Source organism: Bufo gargarizans, chromosome 5 (genome assembly GCF_014858855.1).
Source record: "Bufo gargarizans isolate SCDJY-AF-19 chromosome 5, ASM1485885v1, whole genome shotgun sequence".
NCBI classification, from domain to species: domain Eukaryota; kingdom Metazoa; phylum Chordata; class Amphibia; order Anura; family Bufonidae; genus Bufo; species Bufo gargarizans.
Genome location: NC_058084.1, coordinates 134,036,935 through 134,056,549, shown reverse-complemented (window position 1 = coordinate 134,056,549; position 19,615 = coordinate 134,036,935). Strand labels below are relative to the sequence as shown.

At 45.5% G+C, this 19,615-nt stretch overlaps 1 protein-coding gene across 4 annotated transcripts in view; it reads left to right on the top strand.

Moving 5' to 3' along the window:
* Window positions 1–19,615, top strand: part of OSBPL1A (oxysterol binding protein like 1A) — a 170,670-nt gene that overhangs the window by 76,594 nt on the left and 74,461 nt on the right. For all 4 annotated transcript variants that reach the window (XM_044293459.1, XM_044293456.1, XM_044293460.1 and 1 more), the window contains exons 14-15: window positions 8,216–8,288; window positions 11,585–11,691. In XM_044293459.1, coding sequence (XP_044149394.1) covers window positions 8,216–8,288; window positions 11,585–11,691 — 180 coding nt within the window. The remainder of the gene's footprint in view (window positions 1–8,215; window positions 8,289–11,584; window positions 11,692–19,615) is intronic.

Below are 19,615 nucleotides of genomic sequence, written 5' to 3'. Positions count from 1 at the left end.
TCATCCGCACTATGATTCAGGCCAGGAAACCTGCATCGTCCAAGATCTATTACAGGACCTGAAGGTTCTTCCAGGGTTTCTGTAAAAGCCGAAACATCCCCACGCTTTTTTTTTTTTTTCTCCCTCCCGTCCTGTCCTTTCTTCAATCAGGTTTGGACCTGGTCTAGCCCTTAGTTCGTTGCAGGGTCAGGTGTCGGCGCTTCTATCCTTTTCCAATGCCATTCCCGGCCCCCCTGGGACCTGTAAGGATGTTTCTTCAGGGAACGGCACATACGGTTCCTCCATACTGTCCTTCTTTACTGCCTTGGGATCTGAATTTAGTCCTCTTAGCGCTCCAGGCCTCCCCCTTGAGCCCTTGCGGGAGATTTCACTCAGACTCCTGTCCTGGAAGGAATTTTTTTCTGGTTGCTATCATTTCAATCAGACGGGTGTCCGAAGTCGGCGGCGCTCTCTTGCAGTGAACCCTTCCTGGCAGAGGTCGCAATAACGCCTGTACAAGCGTCATAGACGCCTGTTCAGGCCATTTTACTCCCCTGCCATTCATAAGTGCAGTGAATGCTGTGAACGGCGCAGGCAGCGCAGCGATGTTGCTGCCTGAAAGTTCTGAAACAACCAATAACGAGGCTCCTTACAGTGAGGAGCTTTGTGATTGGTCAGTGTGAGCCGGCTGCCGGAGCTTATGTCACACCGCTCTGAAGGGAGGAAGGAGGCGCGCGATCCTCACTGGCAGGGTAAGTGGCCTTGCTGTGAAATAGAGTGGGGGTCCCGGATCTGAGCGCCTTGTTTTTCTCTATAATGATGAGTCTGAAGCGCTCAGCCGAGCGCGGTCTCTCCTCCCTGCTGAGTGCGGTAGTGAAGATGGCCTCAATAGAAGGTCTAGGGGACCGTCTTCACTACCGCGCTCAGCAGTGAGGAAAAGTGGCTGAGCGCGTCAGACTCCTGCTTATAGAAGTCAGCGAGGCTTCGTGCACAAGGACGCGTCACGGCTCCATACATCCTCCATAACGGACAGACCTGTCAGCTTTCCTATGAATCTATCAAGGGAAATTCATTGCAGCATGTTCCATCAGACACTGAACTAGAGATATTGTTTGCTATAAGGATTTCTTCGGTAATGCGGCGCCGCATGGCGGCACGTGGTGCTACAAGGACTGCATGTGGCCATTTACAGCCTCCAGGACACGGTCCCTCTGCCAAGTGCATGAAGTCTTCGCTGCATGACTGTATAATCCAATAACCACAGGGCAATTTTGTGGCATTATCTGGTGGCATAAGATACAGCAACTTGGTCATGGAAGACGAACTCCCCTTTATAGCAAGATCAAGCACAACACAAAATGACAGCCTCTAGATCAGGGATCAGCAACCTCCGGCACTCCAGCTGTTCTGAAACTACAACTCCCAGTATCCTCCTTTCACTTCTTTAGGAGTTACAAGAACAGCTGAGCAAGTGTGCATGCTGGGTGTTGTAGTTTCACAGCAGCTGGCGTGCCGAAGTTTGCTGCACCCTTGATCTACAGGCGAGCCTGGTGGTTATCACTGTGTGATGACATCATCCAGATCCACAACATGTGACACTGGCGGTGCGAACACCTGGCACCAGAGGTATGTGCCTAGGTCTTTCGCTTGTGCCCTTGTCACCAGCATGCACCACCATCCATTGTTGTGCCTGTGTCCTGCTCTGCCAGTGCCTCAGGTCTCTTCAGAGTCTCCCAACAGCCCCGGTGGCACGACATACCCACCTAAAACCTCATCTACAAGGACATAACTTTGGTGGGCAGCAATGGCCAAGTGATGGATGGCAAACCCCAGTGGACCAGCGGCACAGAAACAGCAGCAAAAATCTAAGGGATTGTCCCAAGATCAACACTATTTACCTATCCATACTTGACCCAGAGAACACTAGAACATGGTAACCAAGGTGGGGGCCCCCAGCGATCATGTACCTGAAGGGGAAATGTTTGTTTTAGTAACGTCTTGCATTTCCCATGCAATAACAATTGAGGAATCAATTCTTGTGACTCTATATTGTACCATTCCTCTATTATTCCTACTAGAACTTATAATCAAATTGCTAGTAGTCTGCAATAAAGGTCCAGTGGGGGTTTACCAGTTGACAGCACTGATTGAATAATATCAGGCTGTGCAGTGACACCCCCATCTGGACCTTCACTGCAAACTGCTAGCAAGTCATTCATAACTAATAGCAGAAATAAGAGGAATGGTTCAACATAAAGTCATAAGAATAGATGCTCCAGAATTGTTATTACATGGGTGGTGCAAGTAGTTTCCAAAACAAACAAATCCAGAGAGGTGAGCGGTCCTCTTTAACGACAGGCGATAAATATCGATCTTAGGATAAACCCTTTAAACCTCATAAAATCCCTGCAACAGTGACCTCAGTGGTACCATCCCCCTCAGAGCAACAGTGACCTCAGTGGTGCGACCCCCTCAGAGCGACAGTGACCTCAGTGGTACCGACCCCCTCAGAGCAACAGTGACCTCAGTGGTACCATCCCCCTCAGAGCAACAGTGACCTCAGTGGTACCATCCCCCTCAGAGCAACAGTGACCTCAGTGGTGCGACCCCCTCAGAGCAACAGTGACCTCAGTGGTACCGACCCCCTCAGAGCAACAGTGACCTCAGTGGTGCGACCCCCTCAGAGCAACAGTGACCTCAGTGGTACCATCCCCCTCAGAGCAACAGTGACCTCAGTGGTGCGACCCCCTCAGAGCAACAGTGACCTCAGTGGTACCGACCCCCTCAGAGCAACAGTGACCTCAGTGGTGCGACCCCCTCACAGCAACAGTGACCTCAGTGGTACCGACCCCCTCAGAGCAACAGTGACCTCAGTGGTACCGACCCCCTCACAGCAACATTGACCTCAGTGGTACCGACCCCCTCAGAGCAACAGTGACCTCAGTGGTACCGACCCCCTCAGAGCAACAGTGACCTCAGTGGTACCGACCCCCTCAGAGCAACAGTGACCTCAGTGGTACCGACCCCCTCAGAGCAACAGTGACCTCAGTGGTACCGATCCCCCTCAGAGCAACAGTGACCTCAGTGGTGCGACCCCCTCACAGCAACAGTGACCTCAGTGGTACCGACCCCCTCAGAGCAACAGTGACCTCAGTGGTACCGACCCCCTCACAGCAACATTGACCTCAGTGGTACCATCCCCCTCAGAGCAACAGTGACCTCAGTGGTGCGACCCCCTCAGAGCAACAGTGACCTCAGTGGTGCGACCCCCTCACAGCAACAGTGACCTCAGTGGTACCATCCCCCTCAGAGCAACAGTGACCTCAGTGGTGCGACCCCCTCAGATCAACAGTGACCTCAGTGGTGCCGACCCCCTCAGCGCAATAGTGACCTCAGCTAAATAAAAAATTGTCTAAATTTGCTATTTATGCATGGAGGACAGTTCTAGAGCACTAGTAATAGTTTCCCTGCATAAATAGCAACCCCTTAATGTTATGTAGGCCTTCATATTAACTATTTGAATTACTGTAACTTTCGTACTCCTCATCGGCAGAAAATACTCCTCAAAAATTGTAAGAGGAGTATTTTTACTCTTCCAGAAAAAATGTAGCGCGACCTCTGCTTCCTGGTTATTCATAAGGACAAGGTGGTTCTCCGGCCTGTCCCTTCTTTTCTTCCGAAGGTGGTCTCTGACTTCTATATTAACGAGGAATTTGTCCTTCCCTCACTGTGTCCATCTCCTTCACACCCTAAGAAAAATAAGTTACACCATTTGGACGTTGTCAGAGCTCTGAAGATCTATTTAGCAGCCTCCGGTCCCTTCCGCCATACGGACTGCCTTTTTTGTCATTCCAGAGGGTCCTCGCAAGGGATTGGCGGCTTCCAAGGTGGCAATCGCATGTTGGATTCGGTCTGCAATTGCTGAAGCATACCGCGCCCGGGGCAGGGTTCCGCCCTTTGGTGTCATGGCTCACTCCACCAGAGCAGTGGGCGCATCTTGTGCTCTAGGAATCTCGCTTCGGCTGCACAGTTGTGTAAGGCGACTACTTGGTCCTTCTTACACACATTCACATACTTTTGCCACGTGCATACTTATGCATCGGCGGACGCTGCCTTAGGCCACATGGTCTTGAGGCGGCAGTTTCTTAGATGCCTGCAGGGACGCTTGCTTCCATGGGTCTGTGGTTTTTCCCTCCCTGTGGACTGCTTTTGGACGTCCCACGGTTCCTGTGTCCCGCAATGAATATGGGCGAGAAAACTTACCAGAAAAATCTTTTGCGCTCTTCATTGGGGGACACAGCACCCACCCAGTATTGTAGTACGACCACAGTTGTGGCGGTTGCTGGCTTGAACCCCGTTGGGTCCCTTGGCATGGTTGGTGTTCCATGTTTTTTGTTTGAGTGGCTTGCTTCTCCTACTGCTTGTACACAAACTGAAGCTCTCTCTCCAGGCTGCCAGGGGAGGAGCTAACATCTTTATCTAGTGTCAACGCCTCCTAGAGGACATAGCTATACCCACGGTTCCTGTGTCCCCCAATGAAGAGCGAGAAAGAGATTTTGCTGGTAAGTTATACAAAAATCTCCTTTTTTTTTTTTTTTTTTTTTTTTTTTTTTTTTTTGTCGAATACATTGAAATGCATTAATGATCCGGCCCTAAGTGTTCTGGAAAAATGGATCCGGTTTTGCGATCTGCGCATGCACAGACCTTTAAAAATCTTAAAAAGATAAATAATGGATTTGTTTTTCCATATGACAACTGGAGAGACTGATCCAGTATTGCAATACATTTGTGAGACGGATACGGATCCGTCTACAAATGGTATCAGTTTGCATACAGATTGCCGGCGACTGAACTGTCTGCCGGAATCCAGCGATGCTAGTGTGAAAGTACCCTTAGATTCCTTCAAAAAGGCTAGATGAAAAAGTCCTACATGCAGGACTTTTTTTTTTTTTTTTTCCAGTGAAAAAGCAGGATTCCATTGTTGTCAGTGGAGTCTGTTCGGCTCTGTACGTGTCAGTTATGTGTCCTATCCGGCACTGCTGTTATTTCCGTTGCTCAACAAAGGAACTATAAAGCGTTGGTGTTAATGGGGACTAACTTGGACAAAGTTTGTGAGCTATACACTGTACAACACACTATTTGGTTTAATGTTGGAACATGAGGCAAGCCATGTCTTTTAGCAACTCTCTCACTGTCTATGGGACTGCAGAGTACAGCACTCTGTTCTTTCCAGCAGTCCCATAGAAGTCAATGGAATATTGATCATGTACACACACTACCGGTCCTTGCACACAGGGGACTCATGAACCCCTGTTTTTGGGATAGGTAGGGGGTTCCAGCAGTTGGCCTCCAGTCCTACTGCTGTAACACTGCTCACTGCTAAAGCAACACTTGAAGATGAGTGCTCTCTGTGGTGTCATTAATAATCCAGAGCACCCTGTATCCTCCATCTGCTCTGTCCTAGAAATTGTGTTTAGAAAAAACGCATTACAAGGATGCGGTTGATATATCCATTGGTTTTGAAACTACATCTGTCAGCAGTTACACACCACATGGAGCAGGGTGCACTACTTGTTGCCCAGGGGCTATATGTGGCCCCCAACCATATAATCAGAAGCATTCATATCTGTGTCTATTGGCTGCCTACTTGTATTTTCCATGTCGGGAGGAAGCGGAATAGTGAGTACTAAACGTGGTCCGTGTGGCAATCTCTGCAATCCTGAGACATTCACAATGGAGAGAGCTACACTGACCAAAAATATAAACGCAACACTTTCGGTTTTGCTCCCATTTTGCATGAGCTGAACTCAAAGATCTGAAACATTTTCTACATACACAAAAGACCCATTACTCTCAAATATTGTTCACAAATCTGTCTAAATCTGTGTTAGTGAGCACTTCTCCTTTGCCGAGATAATCCATCCCACCTCACAGGTGTGGCATATCAAGGTGCTGATTAGACAGCATGAATATTGCACAGGTGTGCCTTAGACTGCCCACAATAAAAGACCACTCTGAAATGTGCAGTTTCATCACACAGCACAATGCTACAGATGTCGCAATGTTTGAGGTGGCGTGCAATTGTCATGCTGACTGCAGGAATGTCTACCAGTATTCATGCGTGGCTTCTTTCTGTTGGGAATGGAGAGGGGAATAGGACAGGAGTCCTGGAAGTGGAGCAGGCACCTATCAGCCATTTGTGATATATATTTCATATGCCATGTAGCTCAGATAAAAATATCCTCTTTATTGCAGCCCTTGGATTCAGTTTAATCTGACAGTGTGGCCCTAGGACCAGAAATGTTTATGCATCTCTGATATAGAGTCACGGGTAGCCTGTCTCTGTTGTGTATGATGGATAAAATGCATCTTGTGTTTGAAGCCCTCCAAACTGTGTGTCATTGCCTAACAAACTAAACCCTTTCTCCAGTTAGCTAAATTTACTCTTTTTGCTAAAACATTAATGCAATGAAACTAGAGAAAGGTGTCACCTTGAAAAAGTAGATCAAGGTGCTAGAAGATAATTGCCGCCTGGACTGGTGGTGACTTGCTGCTTTTTCCTAATAAATAGATATATTTATCTTTTTCTTTTGCTATATGCCAAACAGAAAAATCATGAAATAATAATAGTTATAATAATAATAATAATAATAATAATAAGCAAACATTTGTATGGAGTAGTATATAATACAGTATGTATACCAAAAGGGAAAAATCCTGCCATATGGAGACCGGTAAATATACTTTAACATTTTATGAAGCCAAATCGGTCCATACCCTTTTAGGGAATATGGTTATTACTTAATCTTTGGGTCTCTCACTATTGGCCAGACAAGACAAACCCTAAATAAAAATTTATCCTGATCTTGCGGACACAGATTAGCTGCATATTATTTATATATATATATATATATATATATATATATATATATATATATATATATATATATTGAGTGGACTCCATGGACTACAACTATGTGTCTTACCAAAATTTCAGCTGATCTTGCTGTTGGTTCCAGTAGTCGGAGTCCACTGTATTTTTTTCCTATTTTTGACTATACAAAGAGCACAGTATATACTTATATATACAGTATACAGTGCATTTAGCTATTTGCAGATCCTTTCACTTTTTTGGCACATTTTGGTAAATTCGCTGGTAAGGACAGGTAAGCTCAGGTACGTGTACAGAGTACACCTACCATCAAGGTGCATCTCTGGGTTGAGCATCCTTTACTAGGGTACTATTTTCATTTTCTTATTCTGGGGTTCTGAGTGAAAGATTGATGGAGGAAAGGGATTCTGTCACCTCCTTTTACCCTATAGAGATGCGGACCTGCACAACTAGATAGCCGCTAGCATGTCCGCAATATACCTGTCCCTATATCTCTGAGTGGTTTTATTTCTGTTAAAAATGAATTTTATATATATATATATATATATGTGTGTGTGTGTGTGTGTGTGTGTGTGTGTGTGTGTGTGTGTGTAAATCAGCCTGGTAAGGAGCCCGAGGGGCTCTACTAACCGTCCTGGAGCCCCCCTGTGAAGGAGCCCAACACCGCCTGTATCCACGAATCTCCTCCTTGCTCACAAAGTCAGATCACCGTAATCTCACGGTGCGTGAGCTTGCACATGCGCAGTTCTTTCCCTGAGGCTGATGCCAGCACAGGGAAGGAACACTATGCCGGCACTGCACATGCGCGAGCTTGCGCATCGCAAGATTATGGCGATCTGACTTTGTGAGCAAGGAGGAGATTCCTGGATACAGGAAATGAGACAGTAAATCTCTTACTCGTCAGCAGCACCATAACTGTGTTTCTTTCTGTGCTTCTCCTCTTTCTACAAATGTTATCTGATCCTTCAGTGAGCAGCACTTGTTACACTGAAGACAGGTTTGAGCAGTGAACTGAGTTAGTGAAGCAGGAGAGGAGCCTGATCAGTGGGCAAAGAGGCATGTTCTGTAATATACACTGTATTACAAAGTTTCACTTGTACAATTAATTTATGAAAAAAATTAAAGCTTTAGTTTTTATTGAAATTTACGGATGGAGTAGAGTTAACATTCCTGTTTTCTGAGATTTCTGAGTTATGTTATCTAATCTAAGCAAACACCTTCAACTGCTTTTCAATGGCTTTTGTCTCAAGATACCGCGATGAGTTAAGAGCGTGCTAACCCTACTACATCTGTAAGAACTTAAAATATTCACTAATTCTTGCATTCATTGCTTTATGTCTACAGAATGCTCAGCTCAGTCATCAGAGACTGGATAAGGAAATTTCCAGATTTCTTACTGACTTGGAGGATTTAAAAGGTAAGAAAGTCTATGATTCAAATGAAATCGATATAAATGTGCAGTTTATGAATAATCGGTACTTTATACAAACCACTGGCGTAGCTATAGGGGTCGCAGCGGTCTAAATTGCGACCGGGCCCCTAAGTCAGGGGTGCCAACGGGGCCCCCTCAAGCCAGGAGAACGCAGCCCGCAGCTGATAACTGAAATCAGATTCACAGGGGGCGGAGCGGAGGCTGAGAGGTGAGCCCTGACTGTGCAGTGAGGAGGGGGAGCGGCTTCAGTTGAGGTTGGAAGAGGAAGCTGTGTGCAGCGCGCGGTGCTGCGAACTTGCGAGTGACTCCAGTCCTAGTCCTCTCCTATGCTGCGACAGTGCGAGACACTGACTGACTTATTGACTTACTGAGGTGAGCGTGGCGCCGACGGTGTGATAAACAGGACAGTCCGACCGGGATCCTGGTCCGGTTCAGTGAGTGACTGTCTGTCCCTGAGCGAGTAGAGTCCCCTGAACCGCCTGGTGGCTGACCCAGAGCGCCGGTGAGATCGTGATCACTGATAAGCCCAGACCAGTTAATACCCCCTTAGGAAATCTCATCAGTCAGATGTGACTGCAGCAGGCCAGCAGCGATCGATCAGCCAGGATTAATGTGCACAGGACTGGGAGGCCCCCCCTTAGGCAAGTGACAAACTGCCCCCTCCTCAGTCTTAGGCAAGTGACAAACTGTGCCCCCCCCCCCCCTCCTCAGTCTTATTTGTTGTAGTTGCTCATTGTAGATGTAGCAGAGCGGAGTTTGTCACTTGCCTAAGACTGAGGGGGGCAGTTTGTCACTTGCCTAAGGCCTCCCACTGTGCACATTATTCCTGGCTGATCGATCGCTGCTGCTCTCACATCTGATGAGAGATTTCCTAAGGGGGTATTGACTGGCATTAGGGACGGGCTGGTGGATGAGGGCAGCCACCCGGTCCTGTCTATGGATCACACAGTTTGCACTTAGCTATGCCCCAGCCACAACAGAAGTATATGCCAATCGTCCACCAGCAAGGCAGCTGTCACTGGGATCTCCATGTTATTGGTCAGTTAATACATCAGGGATATTATTAACTGGCGGCGTGAGTTGTGGGGCCCTGAAAGTCTCCCTCCTGCACTGCTGCTACAATGGTAGAAGAGCAGAGTACATGTGCTGCTACTTCTGGGTTGCGGTGAATACACAGTCTCTGTTCCAGCAGAGCCTCTGACTCTAAGCACATGCGCCACTACTCAGAGCAGCAGCGCAGGCGCGCAATTGTCCTGGTATGGCGAGATGGTGGCTGAGAGGAACAGACCGGAAACGCTATTGAGGGTAGGGGGGGCCCAAATTGAACTCTTGCACCAGGGCCCATGAGCCTATAGCTACGCCCCTGATACAAACTTGTATAAACAAGAATATTTGGAGAAAGTTTGTTTTAAGGAATTAGGTACAATATCCAGAAATAAGCCTATATTAGGCATAATTCTGGTGCAGAATGCAGCTCAGCGGTTAGTTTTGCCCGCCATCTGCAACTTTTTCCCCGCTCACGCCAGGTTTTAAAAAAAATGGGAGTGTTAGGTTATGTTGACTATAATTTTTCTAACATGTACATTTATGACTGTCGTTACCAAGAAACTAAAAAGATCCAATGCAGACTTTTTGTTGTATATTAGTCTTTGACTCAAGTACAGAATTTGTTAAAATACCGCTGACATTGAGTATTATTGTGTTGAAATGGGCCATTTATGGATACCTTTATGTGTTGTCTTTGCCCTTTGTATACATACTGTAGTATTGTAACTTCTGTGCAGCCTGGCAGACCATGTTGAAGACGGCGTCTATGGAAACCCTGTACAGCTTGGCTGAAAAGTAGCTTTACTAGGTTGTGAATTGATGACCTCAATCTTTAAGCAGAGAAATCTACCCTAATCCTCTGAGGATAAACCTTTTATTTGATTAACTTACAAAAGTACTTGGCTTCTTGGATCTGTTTTAACAGAAGCGTAGTATGGTAAAATATGCATTGTGAAATTAACAATAATCTGTAAAACATGGCTTTGATAGTTTATTAATTCCTCTTTAACAAGTGGAGCTTGTAAAAGAGGTGATAAATTACATGAAAATTTGATATTTAAGAAGAATGTTGATTTTTACAAGCACTACAATAATATAATGGAAGTGAATAGAATCCTAAATGTTATCTTTAAATTAATAACAATATTCTGTTGGCCCCAGTATTTTAGACTGTTTCTGTTCAGTAAATGGCACTTATTATGTAGAGAAAGTTAATACAAGGCACTTACTAATGTATTGTTGTTATCCATATTGCCTCCTTTGCTGGCTGGATTCCTTTTTCCAGCACATTATACACTGCTCATTTCCAGGGGTTACGACCACCCTGCAATCCAGCATCGGTGGCCGTGCTTGCACACTAGGAAAAAATGCCGGCCTCTCTGGTGGGTGGGACTGTAGGAGCGTGTGCAGGCACGTCTGCGTAGCAGCTCCCAAAAAAGTGGGAGCAATTGTTCCGCCCCCATATACTGTGCATTGACCAGTGCAATAGGCAGCGATCGAGTTTATGGTAAATTGGAGCTTGTCGTAGCTGAACATTAGAGAGTGTGATAAGAACCTAAGACATGCAGGGCAATGGCAAGCTGAGTAATAAAATGCAAAATTAAGCTAAATAAATAAATAATACAAAAATGGCTGATAAAATATTAGGACTAGCAAATCCACTCATGACTTTACAAGAGGTCTGTCAGTTGTCATTATCATTAGGGATGAGTGAATCGACTTTGGATGAAACATTCAAAATCGATTCGGACAGTATTAGAATGTATTGGCTCAGAAGAGCCGAAGTTATTACTTTGCAAAGTCTCAAGACTTCGCATAATAACTTCAGAAATTGATTTATACTGTAAAAAAAACATTTCCTGAACTCTGGTTCGGTTCCAAGTGGTATCATGAGGATAATTCAAATAATATAAATGTCTTTTTTTTTTTACTGGTCTACGGTCTTCATGTGCCTCTGCCTCGCTCTCTGTCTCTCTGTGCTTCTGTCCTTTTTTTGTTTGTCTCTCTTGGCTGTCTCTATAAGGGGTCCTTCAAACGGCCGTATGTGTTTTGCAGACCACACATGGCAATCACTCTCAATGCCTATTCTTGTCCGCAATTGCAGACAAGAATAGGACATGCTCTATATTTTTTGCAGGGCCACGGAAAAGAACAACGGATGCAAACAGCATCTCTCTTCTTTCCCTTTCTCTGACCTTCCCCTCTTGTCTGTGTTCATTATTTCTATTTTTCAGATATCGACCCAGTTACTCTGCAACAAATAAAAAACATATCTGATGCATCCCAAGAAACCTGCAGAGCTTTAGCAGACTGTCTACTTCTCTTCACCCGACATGAACAGGTCTGTAATAATAATCCTGACGTTACTTGACACATCTGTTTGTGTAGTGTTACACGTATTATACAATGAGAGGTGTCTCCATAATTTCATGTGCCCAATATTCAACTTTGTAGTTGAGGTGATAACCATTTCACTGCTTTTCTATGGAAGGTGCTGCTCTGGCGCTATTCAATCATTGCTAGCACACATGGTAATGCGATCACTCATTGCCATGTGTAGACAGGGCTTCGTATGATGTGGTAAATGGCAGCTAGTACATATGGTAATGCAATAACACATCGCTAGGGTGAACAATCATGGCATGAAACCCAAAAAGCTGTTTCTGTCTATTTATGCTAGTTTAAGAGTGTATTGGGAACTTAAAGGGGTTATCTCACTTCAACAAATCATTTATCATGTAGACAAAGTTAATACAAGCAACTTACTAATGTATTGTTATTATCCATATTGCCTCCTTTGCTGGCTGCATTTTTCCATCACATTATACACCGCTTGTTTCCATTATGATGTAATCTGCACAGAAATCCGCAACAAAATCCACATCCTTGTAAAAGTCTGCACCTGCATATTTTTTCCCGGATTTTTCTGCCATGTACGAAGGCCCCCTTATATATTCATTATATTAGGAATTTGTAGTAAAACAATTCCTTAGTATATTATTTGTTATACAAAGTTTTTTGGTGCCGACTTTGGAGCGTTTCTACCTCAAAATCCGCTCCAAAAAATGCTGTCTCTAAAAAGCTTTCCATTCCTTTCTATGGGAAGCAGCACCTGTATTTTTTTTTATTTTTTTTTTTTACATGTTTTTATTTTTTACATGTGGAAAAAAATAAGCAGCGTTCCCTATCTTGCAGCAGAATCTGTGCTGAATCTCTCATTAAAATGAATAGGAAGCTGAAAAGAAACTGCTCCGTGTAAGTGCATGCGTTTTTTGATGCATCTTCTGCACTTTTTTTGGGCGCAGATCTGTTTCAAAAACCTCAGGCAGAAAATTCAGCTTTGAAATATAAGTGGGCACCCTTTGGTTAAAAAAAAGAAAAAGCGTCAAACCGTATTAAAAACCACATGTTTAGTTTTCACGCATATTTTAATCGGTCATGTAGACTAGCCCTAATTCTGGCACTGTTCACAGCACTTATTTGCCATCCTTGTGCAGTAGTTTTCCTGTATAAACTGTGTCTGGTTTAAAATATTTGAATACAGAGGGTGGTCCCTTAGGGGTGATGCGAAAGCACCCCCCAAAAACTAAAATATTAAAATATTTGCAAAGAGGACCAATCGGTGTCTGATTAAGTGTTTTTACGCTTCTCGCATTGTGCTGTGATGGTTAAATATTTGGCTTGGTTTTCCACATAGGGAAGTGTAGCATACTCCATACACCAGAATAAACAGCCTTGTTATCCGGGGAGTTTACTGAGGGTATAAGCACAATGGCCAATTACAGAAGGAGCCAATGGAAGTTGTGCCGTGTGGCCAGTAGCAGATTTGCTTACATGTAAAGATTGGCTGGCAGGAGAGAACAGTGTGCTAGCCTCCTCATGCAGCTGCTTGTGCTCTGTGCAAGGGATCATTTTGCTGAGATGAGGATTAGGGAGGGAAATTGCTGCCCAACGCATAACCGTTCATAGGATTCTGCTGGGGAGACTATACAGGAGGAGAAAAGTGAAGCATCCCATCTGAGAGGTAAAGTGCATGCATTACCTTGTGCTTTACCTGCCCCTATAGATGGAATAGTAGCTTACTACATGCTGTATAGTATCCAGGTGCTGTATGGCTGCATGTTACCTCTTCTGATAACTGGCAGGGGTCCTCTCTAATGTATAATAACAGTGTTTGGCGTAAATTCTAATTCTCAAATGTATTGTAATGGAGACACACTTCATCTTTTGAGGTAGTTTGCCGGCTGCCTTGGAAAATAGTATCTAGAAAGGATCCTTTACGAGATATCTCCCCAGCTAGTGTATGCAACGATGCCTCTAGTCCTGTGTGTACCGGAGGAAAGGGGTTTAGGGATGATCTCCATGGATTAACCCTGATGAGGACACCCACTATATGCTGTCACGTGCTAAATGTACACTTCTGACCTTGCAGGGTTACGCATTTAGCCGGTAATTATTCATTCTGATAAGAAAGTTGTGCAAAAAGGGGGCAAAATCAATGTAAGTGGAGGAATTCAGCAAGCAAGAGTTAAGATTTTCCCAAGATGTGTGATTTACAGGAAGATGATCTGTTTTCTCGCCGCTGCACAAACCTGTGAATATGCATATTGGGGCATGACAGAAGCAAGAAAATGACTGGTGATGTATTCTGGTAATGGTTTTCGCAAATGAAGTCCCCGCGTATAGGTGTTGTGGAGGGGGATTTGACACTTTACTTTCTTTTATGCAGTGTTCTAACTCAGTGTCATGACTTGTCATCAACATGGGCTGTCTTGACTGTATTTGCCTATATTGGATACTTTGTAGCAGAATGAGCTTGTCAGATATGCAGTTTCCCATATTAAACATATTGCTTAAAATTGCTGGCACAGCGTTTTGAAGGACATGGTGTATACCGAATATCCGTATAGTAATCTACATGGTGTTTGGATTCAAGAAAACCAGTACCTATTTCATACACGGGCTTTATTTTGAAAATTGAACAATATAATTACCTTTATTAATCATTTTGGGTAGTTCTTTCCTCCAGACGCAGAGGATGTCCCCTCGTCACAGTCCTGGGGATAAATAGATGATGGGATAGATCTCTGTACTGTCCCCTGATATATTTATACATATTAATTAGATCTCCTCTCAGTCGTCTTTTTTCTAAAGTGAATAGCCCTAATGTTCATAATCTTTCAGGGTACTGTAGTTGCCCCATTCCAGTTATTACTTTAGTTGCCCTTCTCTGGACCCTCTCCAGCTCTGCTATGTCTGCTTTGTTCACTGGAGCCCAGAACTGTACACAGTACTCCATGTGTGGTCTGACTAGCGATTTGTAAAGTGGTAGGACTATGTTCTTAACACGGGCATCTATGCCCCTTTTTGATGTAACCCATTATCTTAATGGCCTTGGCAGCAGCTGCCTGACACTGTTTTTTGCAGCTTAGTTTGCTGTTTATTAAAATTCCTAGATCCTTTTCCATGTCAGTGTTACCGAGTGTTTTACCACTTAGTATGTACGGGTGACTTGCATTATTCCTTCCCATGTGCATAACTTTACATTTGTCAGTGTAAAACCTCATCTGCCACTTATCGGCAATGTTACTGTAATTTATTTTACAAGTGAAATTTTTCAAAATTGAGGCTGAAACCTCATCAAAAATGCGGTTCATGAATCCAAACTCACATGGTTTTCTTTGTTGGGTTACTGTATTTCCATCATGGTATATTGCTAGGATATTTCATCACTTTGATTGCTGGGGGTCCAACCTCTGGGGCTTCCACCAGTTAGCACTGTGCCTCCTCAGAGACTTTCTCTGCACAACTGTGCCCATAACTTAATTTAGGTGAATGGGGCTAGCTGCAGTTTCCAGCACAGCTGGGTGGCTATGCATGCAGATGAGCGTCAGATCTCTCTTTTTAATGAATGCCTTGCAAGGATGTGTTCTCTACAAGCCATCTCTGTGATGGGAATACCATTTTAGGGGATACTATCATACTGAATGAACTACATATTGTGTTTAAAAATCTCTAGTAATTCTGTGTATAGCTTTTCACTTCTGTTTTTTTTTTTTTTTTTGTGTGCAAGAATGCTCAAAGGATCCCAGTGTACTGAAGCAAAGCCTGTCATTAACATTATCTTTCTTGGAAGATAAAATGTTATTTTTACATTGCTCCATTGTAGCTCTTGTCTGGGCTCTAGCTGTTAAGTGGTACATGGTTAGCCACATCTATATTGATATAATTGTGCTTTTGTATTGTGTTGTGTGAGAGTTTTTTGTCCTCAGTCAGAACCTCCTCCGTTACTGGTGGGTGGAGGTCATGAGTGGGACTAATGAAGTATGCAGTAGTAATTCCTGATCAGAACCCAAGGCATGTCATGTAGCTGGCAACTTCCTTCTTTGAGAGCTTACACAGCAATGAGTTCAGAGTCAAGTACGTTGTGTCTAGTTGTTATGTAATGCTGAATATTTAGGGCAACTTCATTAGTTTAACGGGGTTCTCCTGTTTTTTTTATATTGATGACCTATCCTCAGGATGGGTTGGCGTCTGACCCCTTGCACCCTGGCCGAGCAGTTGTATGACGGGAGCAGGAAGAGAGAAGGGAACTGCACGCGCCTTCCCTATATACAGCTAATCAACCGGGGTTCTGAGGATAGGTCATCAATATTAAAAGCCCGGTGAACCCCTTTAAACATAGAACCATCATAAACATCCATTAAAGGGAGTCTGTCATCACAGTTTCACCTTTTTAACCCTTCCCATAGCTTTCTAGCAGCATTACAGTTGATAAAAACGTTACCTTTATAAGCAATCGTGGACTTATAAAACGTGCAAAAATCATCTTAGTAGGATATGCAAATGAGGGCTCACAAGTGCCCAGGGGCGGCGTCAACCTCTTAGGTGCCCAGGCAGCTCTGCCTTATCGTCGCTTCCCCCCGCCCAGTCTTTCCCTCTGCCCGCCCACCCTTTCCCTCTGCCTGCCCATCTTCTTACTTCTTCTCTCGCCGAGATCCTGCGCCCTGAGTCCGTGCGCCGGCTATCGGCGAGTTAGCTGGCGCATGCACATTAATTACTGTGATGCCGTACCAGGAATGGACATTGCAGTGCGCATGCGCCGGCCGACGGACTCAGCGCACAGGTGCGGGATCTTGGCGAGAGAAGAAGTAAGAAGATGGGCGGGCAGAGAGAAAGACTGGGCAGGGGGAAGCGACAATAAGGCAGAGGTTTTTTTAATAGAGAAATAAACACATGAACTTCCCTTCTAAGGCCCCTTTCAAACGGGCGTCACAGATTTTGTCCGGATGCGTTGCGGGAAACCCGTGCAAGTGCGCATGCAATTTCAGTCAGTTTTGTCTGCGATTGTGTTGTTCAGTTTTTTCCATGCGAGTGCAAAGCTTTTTAATGCGTTTTGCACGCGCGGGATAAAAAACTAAATGTGGTACCCAGACCCGAACCCGGACTTCTTCACTGAAGTTCGATGTTCTGTAGATTTTGATATTTTCCATTGTAACATGGTTTATAATGGAAAATAATAGCATTCTTTAATGCAGAATGCTAACTAAAATGTCCCTTGAGGGTTAAAAAATAATAGTTACTCACCTCATCCACTTGATTGCGCAACAGTTATCGTCTTCTTTCTTCTTCTTGTAGGACATGCAAAAGGGCCTGCGCTGACGTCATTGCGCTCACCACGTGGTGAGCACGGTGACGTCAGCGCAGTTCCTGCTAAATGAAGATAGAAATTCCTTTTTATCTTCATTCAGCAGGACCTGCGCTGACGTCACTCTGCTCAACACGTGGTGAGTGTGATGACGGCAGCGCAGGTCCTGCAAGAAGAAGAAAAGACGATAACGCGATCAAGTGGATGAGATGAGTAATTTTTGTATTACTTTTTAACCCTCAAAGGACATTTTATTTAGCATTCTGTATTAAAGAATGCTATTATTTTCCATTATAACCATGTTATAATGGAAAATAATAAAGTGAATGGACCTCCACATCATCTCCTTAGCAACCATCTTGCTTGCGGATGCTATGCGATTTTCACGCAGCCCCATTCACTTCTTTGGGGCCTGTGTTGCATGAAAAACGCAGAATATGGAACATGCTGCGAATTTCACGCGACGCACAAGTGATGCATGAAAAACATCGCTCGTGTACACAACCCCATTGAAATGAATGGCTCCTGATTCAGTGCGGGTGCAATGCGTTGACATGACACATTGCACCCGCGCAGAATTCTCGCTCGTGTGAAAGGGGCCTAAGTGCTGTAAAATCGCTGCATTTGTACACCGCTGACATGTCCGTGGTGTACATGTGTATGGATTTCATTGTACTGTAGAATAGGGTTGCAGCGAGTACAGTGTACGGATCGGTACCTGTGCCTCCTGATCTTAGCTAAATCCTGTCACAGCACTTACCGATGCTCTATGCCAGTGATGGCTAACATCTGGCACTCCAGCTGTGATGAAATTACGACTCCTCAGAACTCCATAAAAATGAGTAGAGCATGCTGGGACAGCCAAGCAAGTGTACATCTTGTTGTAGTTTTACCACAGCTGGAGTGCTGGAGGTTAGCCATCACAGACCTGTTCCATGATTTAGCTGATTGGAGCGGGATCATGTCTGAGCCCGCTCTGCTCACTTGAAAGCTGTGAATTGCAGCACATTGTTACAATAGAGCTTTCAGCTGATCAGAGTGGGCTCCCTGTGTATCCCATCAGCACCAGGCAAATGAGATTGTGGGGTGCTGATGCATGTGCAGGTAGGCCAGGGCCTATAGGCCTCAGGCCTGCCTCCAGCGCTACATTCTGCTGGTAAATTTTCTGTGATGGGCATGGATAACAGCTTTGCCTTGGGATGATTCCACCCCCCTTCCCCCTTTCCCAACCCGCTGGCAAACATCGCAGGTCTGGCAATAATGTCGCACATCTGTGGAGACACCCGGCCAAAAGAAGTGCTGGGTTACTCTGTGAGAGGAGCGAGTCATTCCCAAATATCCTGCTAAGGAAATGTCATGCCCTATTCGGAGAAGCTCCCGTCGGTACTTCCTTTGAACTACCAACTGGCAGATCTGCGAAGGAGCAGCCCCAGGGTGACGGATGTCAGGCACCCGGTATAGCTTGTCTTTTTCCCATACATATTTTTCCCCTTCTGAACCTGGCTGACATGGTTCCGCCCTAAGGCAATACTTCTGGAGAGAGGGGTCAGCCCTAGTCTCCCTACCAAATTCTTCTGGGGTATCCCAGGCTAGGGTCATCATAGGCTAATGTCTGTCAAGGAGTCAGTATGTCTTACCTGGGTCTCCCCGACCGGTGGGTTGTTCTCTGCGGTGCGAGTTTAAGCACGGGTGGTGACTGAATGAGCGGCTGTGATAGGAGCATAGGCTGAGGTGAGGGGCCCACGGTCGTAGCCCAGCAATACTTCGGCTGGGAGGTTGTCCATTATTCCCACTTGTACAGTACCAGGTCCAGCTCCCCAGTTTAGATGAACCCAGGCAGTTGGGAGACGATAAATAGCTCCTCCGGCAAATCGGACAGCAACAGTCTTCCCTGTGCGATCATTGTTGCAGACCAAGTGTCGCTGTATGAGAGTCGGGGTGGCCCCAGAGTCTCGCAGGCCGTTAGCTGGTTGCCCATTGACCAGTACCTCTTGGTGGTGCTGTTGTCTGTTGTCCTGAGCGGCGGCTTGAATGGGGTCAGCCTTGTATAGGACCCCTAAGTATTCCTCCGCCTCGGCTTCAGCTTCCAAACAGTGGGCAGCTGGTGTAGGTTGGGGCCAGTTGGAGGGTCGTCCCCAGTTGGAGCAGGGGTGTTCCAGGGGGCAGTTGCTCCTGATGTGTCCCAGCTGTTTGCATCCATGGCATCGTACTCTGGACTGGTTCTTCTAGAACCTGGGGGGTCCGTAGTAGCGGGCCGGGGCTGGAGGGACCGGAGCAAGGAACTCTGCCCTAGGAGGTGGTTTTGTAACGGTTGTCTCGGAACGAGGACATACAGCGGTTGGTTCTGGCTGTCAGGAATCCGTATACTCATCTGCCAGGTGCGCTCCGTCCTATAGGGTGAGAGGCCGTCGATCCTGAACCCATTCCTTCAGGCCCGGTTGTAATGCTCCTATGAAATCTTCGAGCAGGAACAGCTGCAAAACTCCTTCTCCTGTGGTGGCTTGGCATCCCTGTACCCAATGGGATACGGCCCTGTGTAGCGTACAGGCCTACTCGGAGTAGGAATATCATCTTTTCCGTTTGGACTCCCTAGACTGTCGCCGGTATGTTCCAGGGG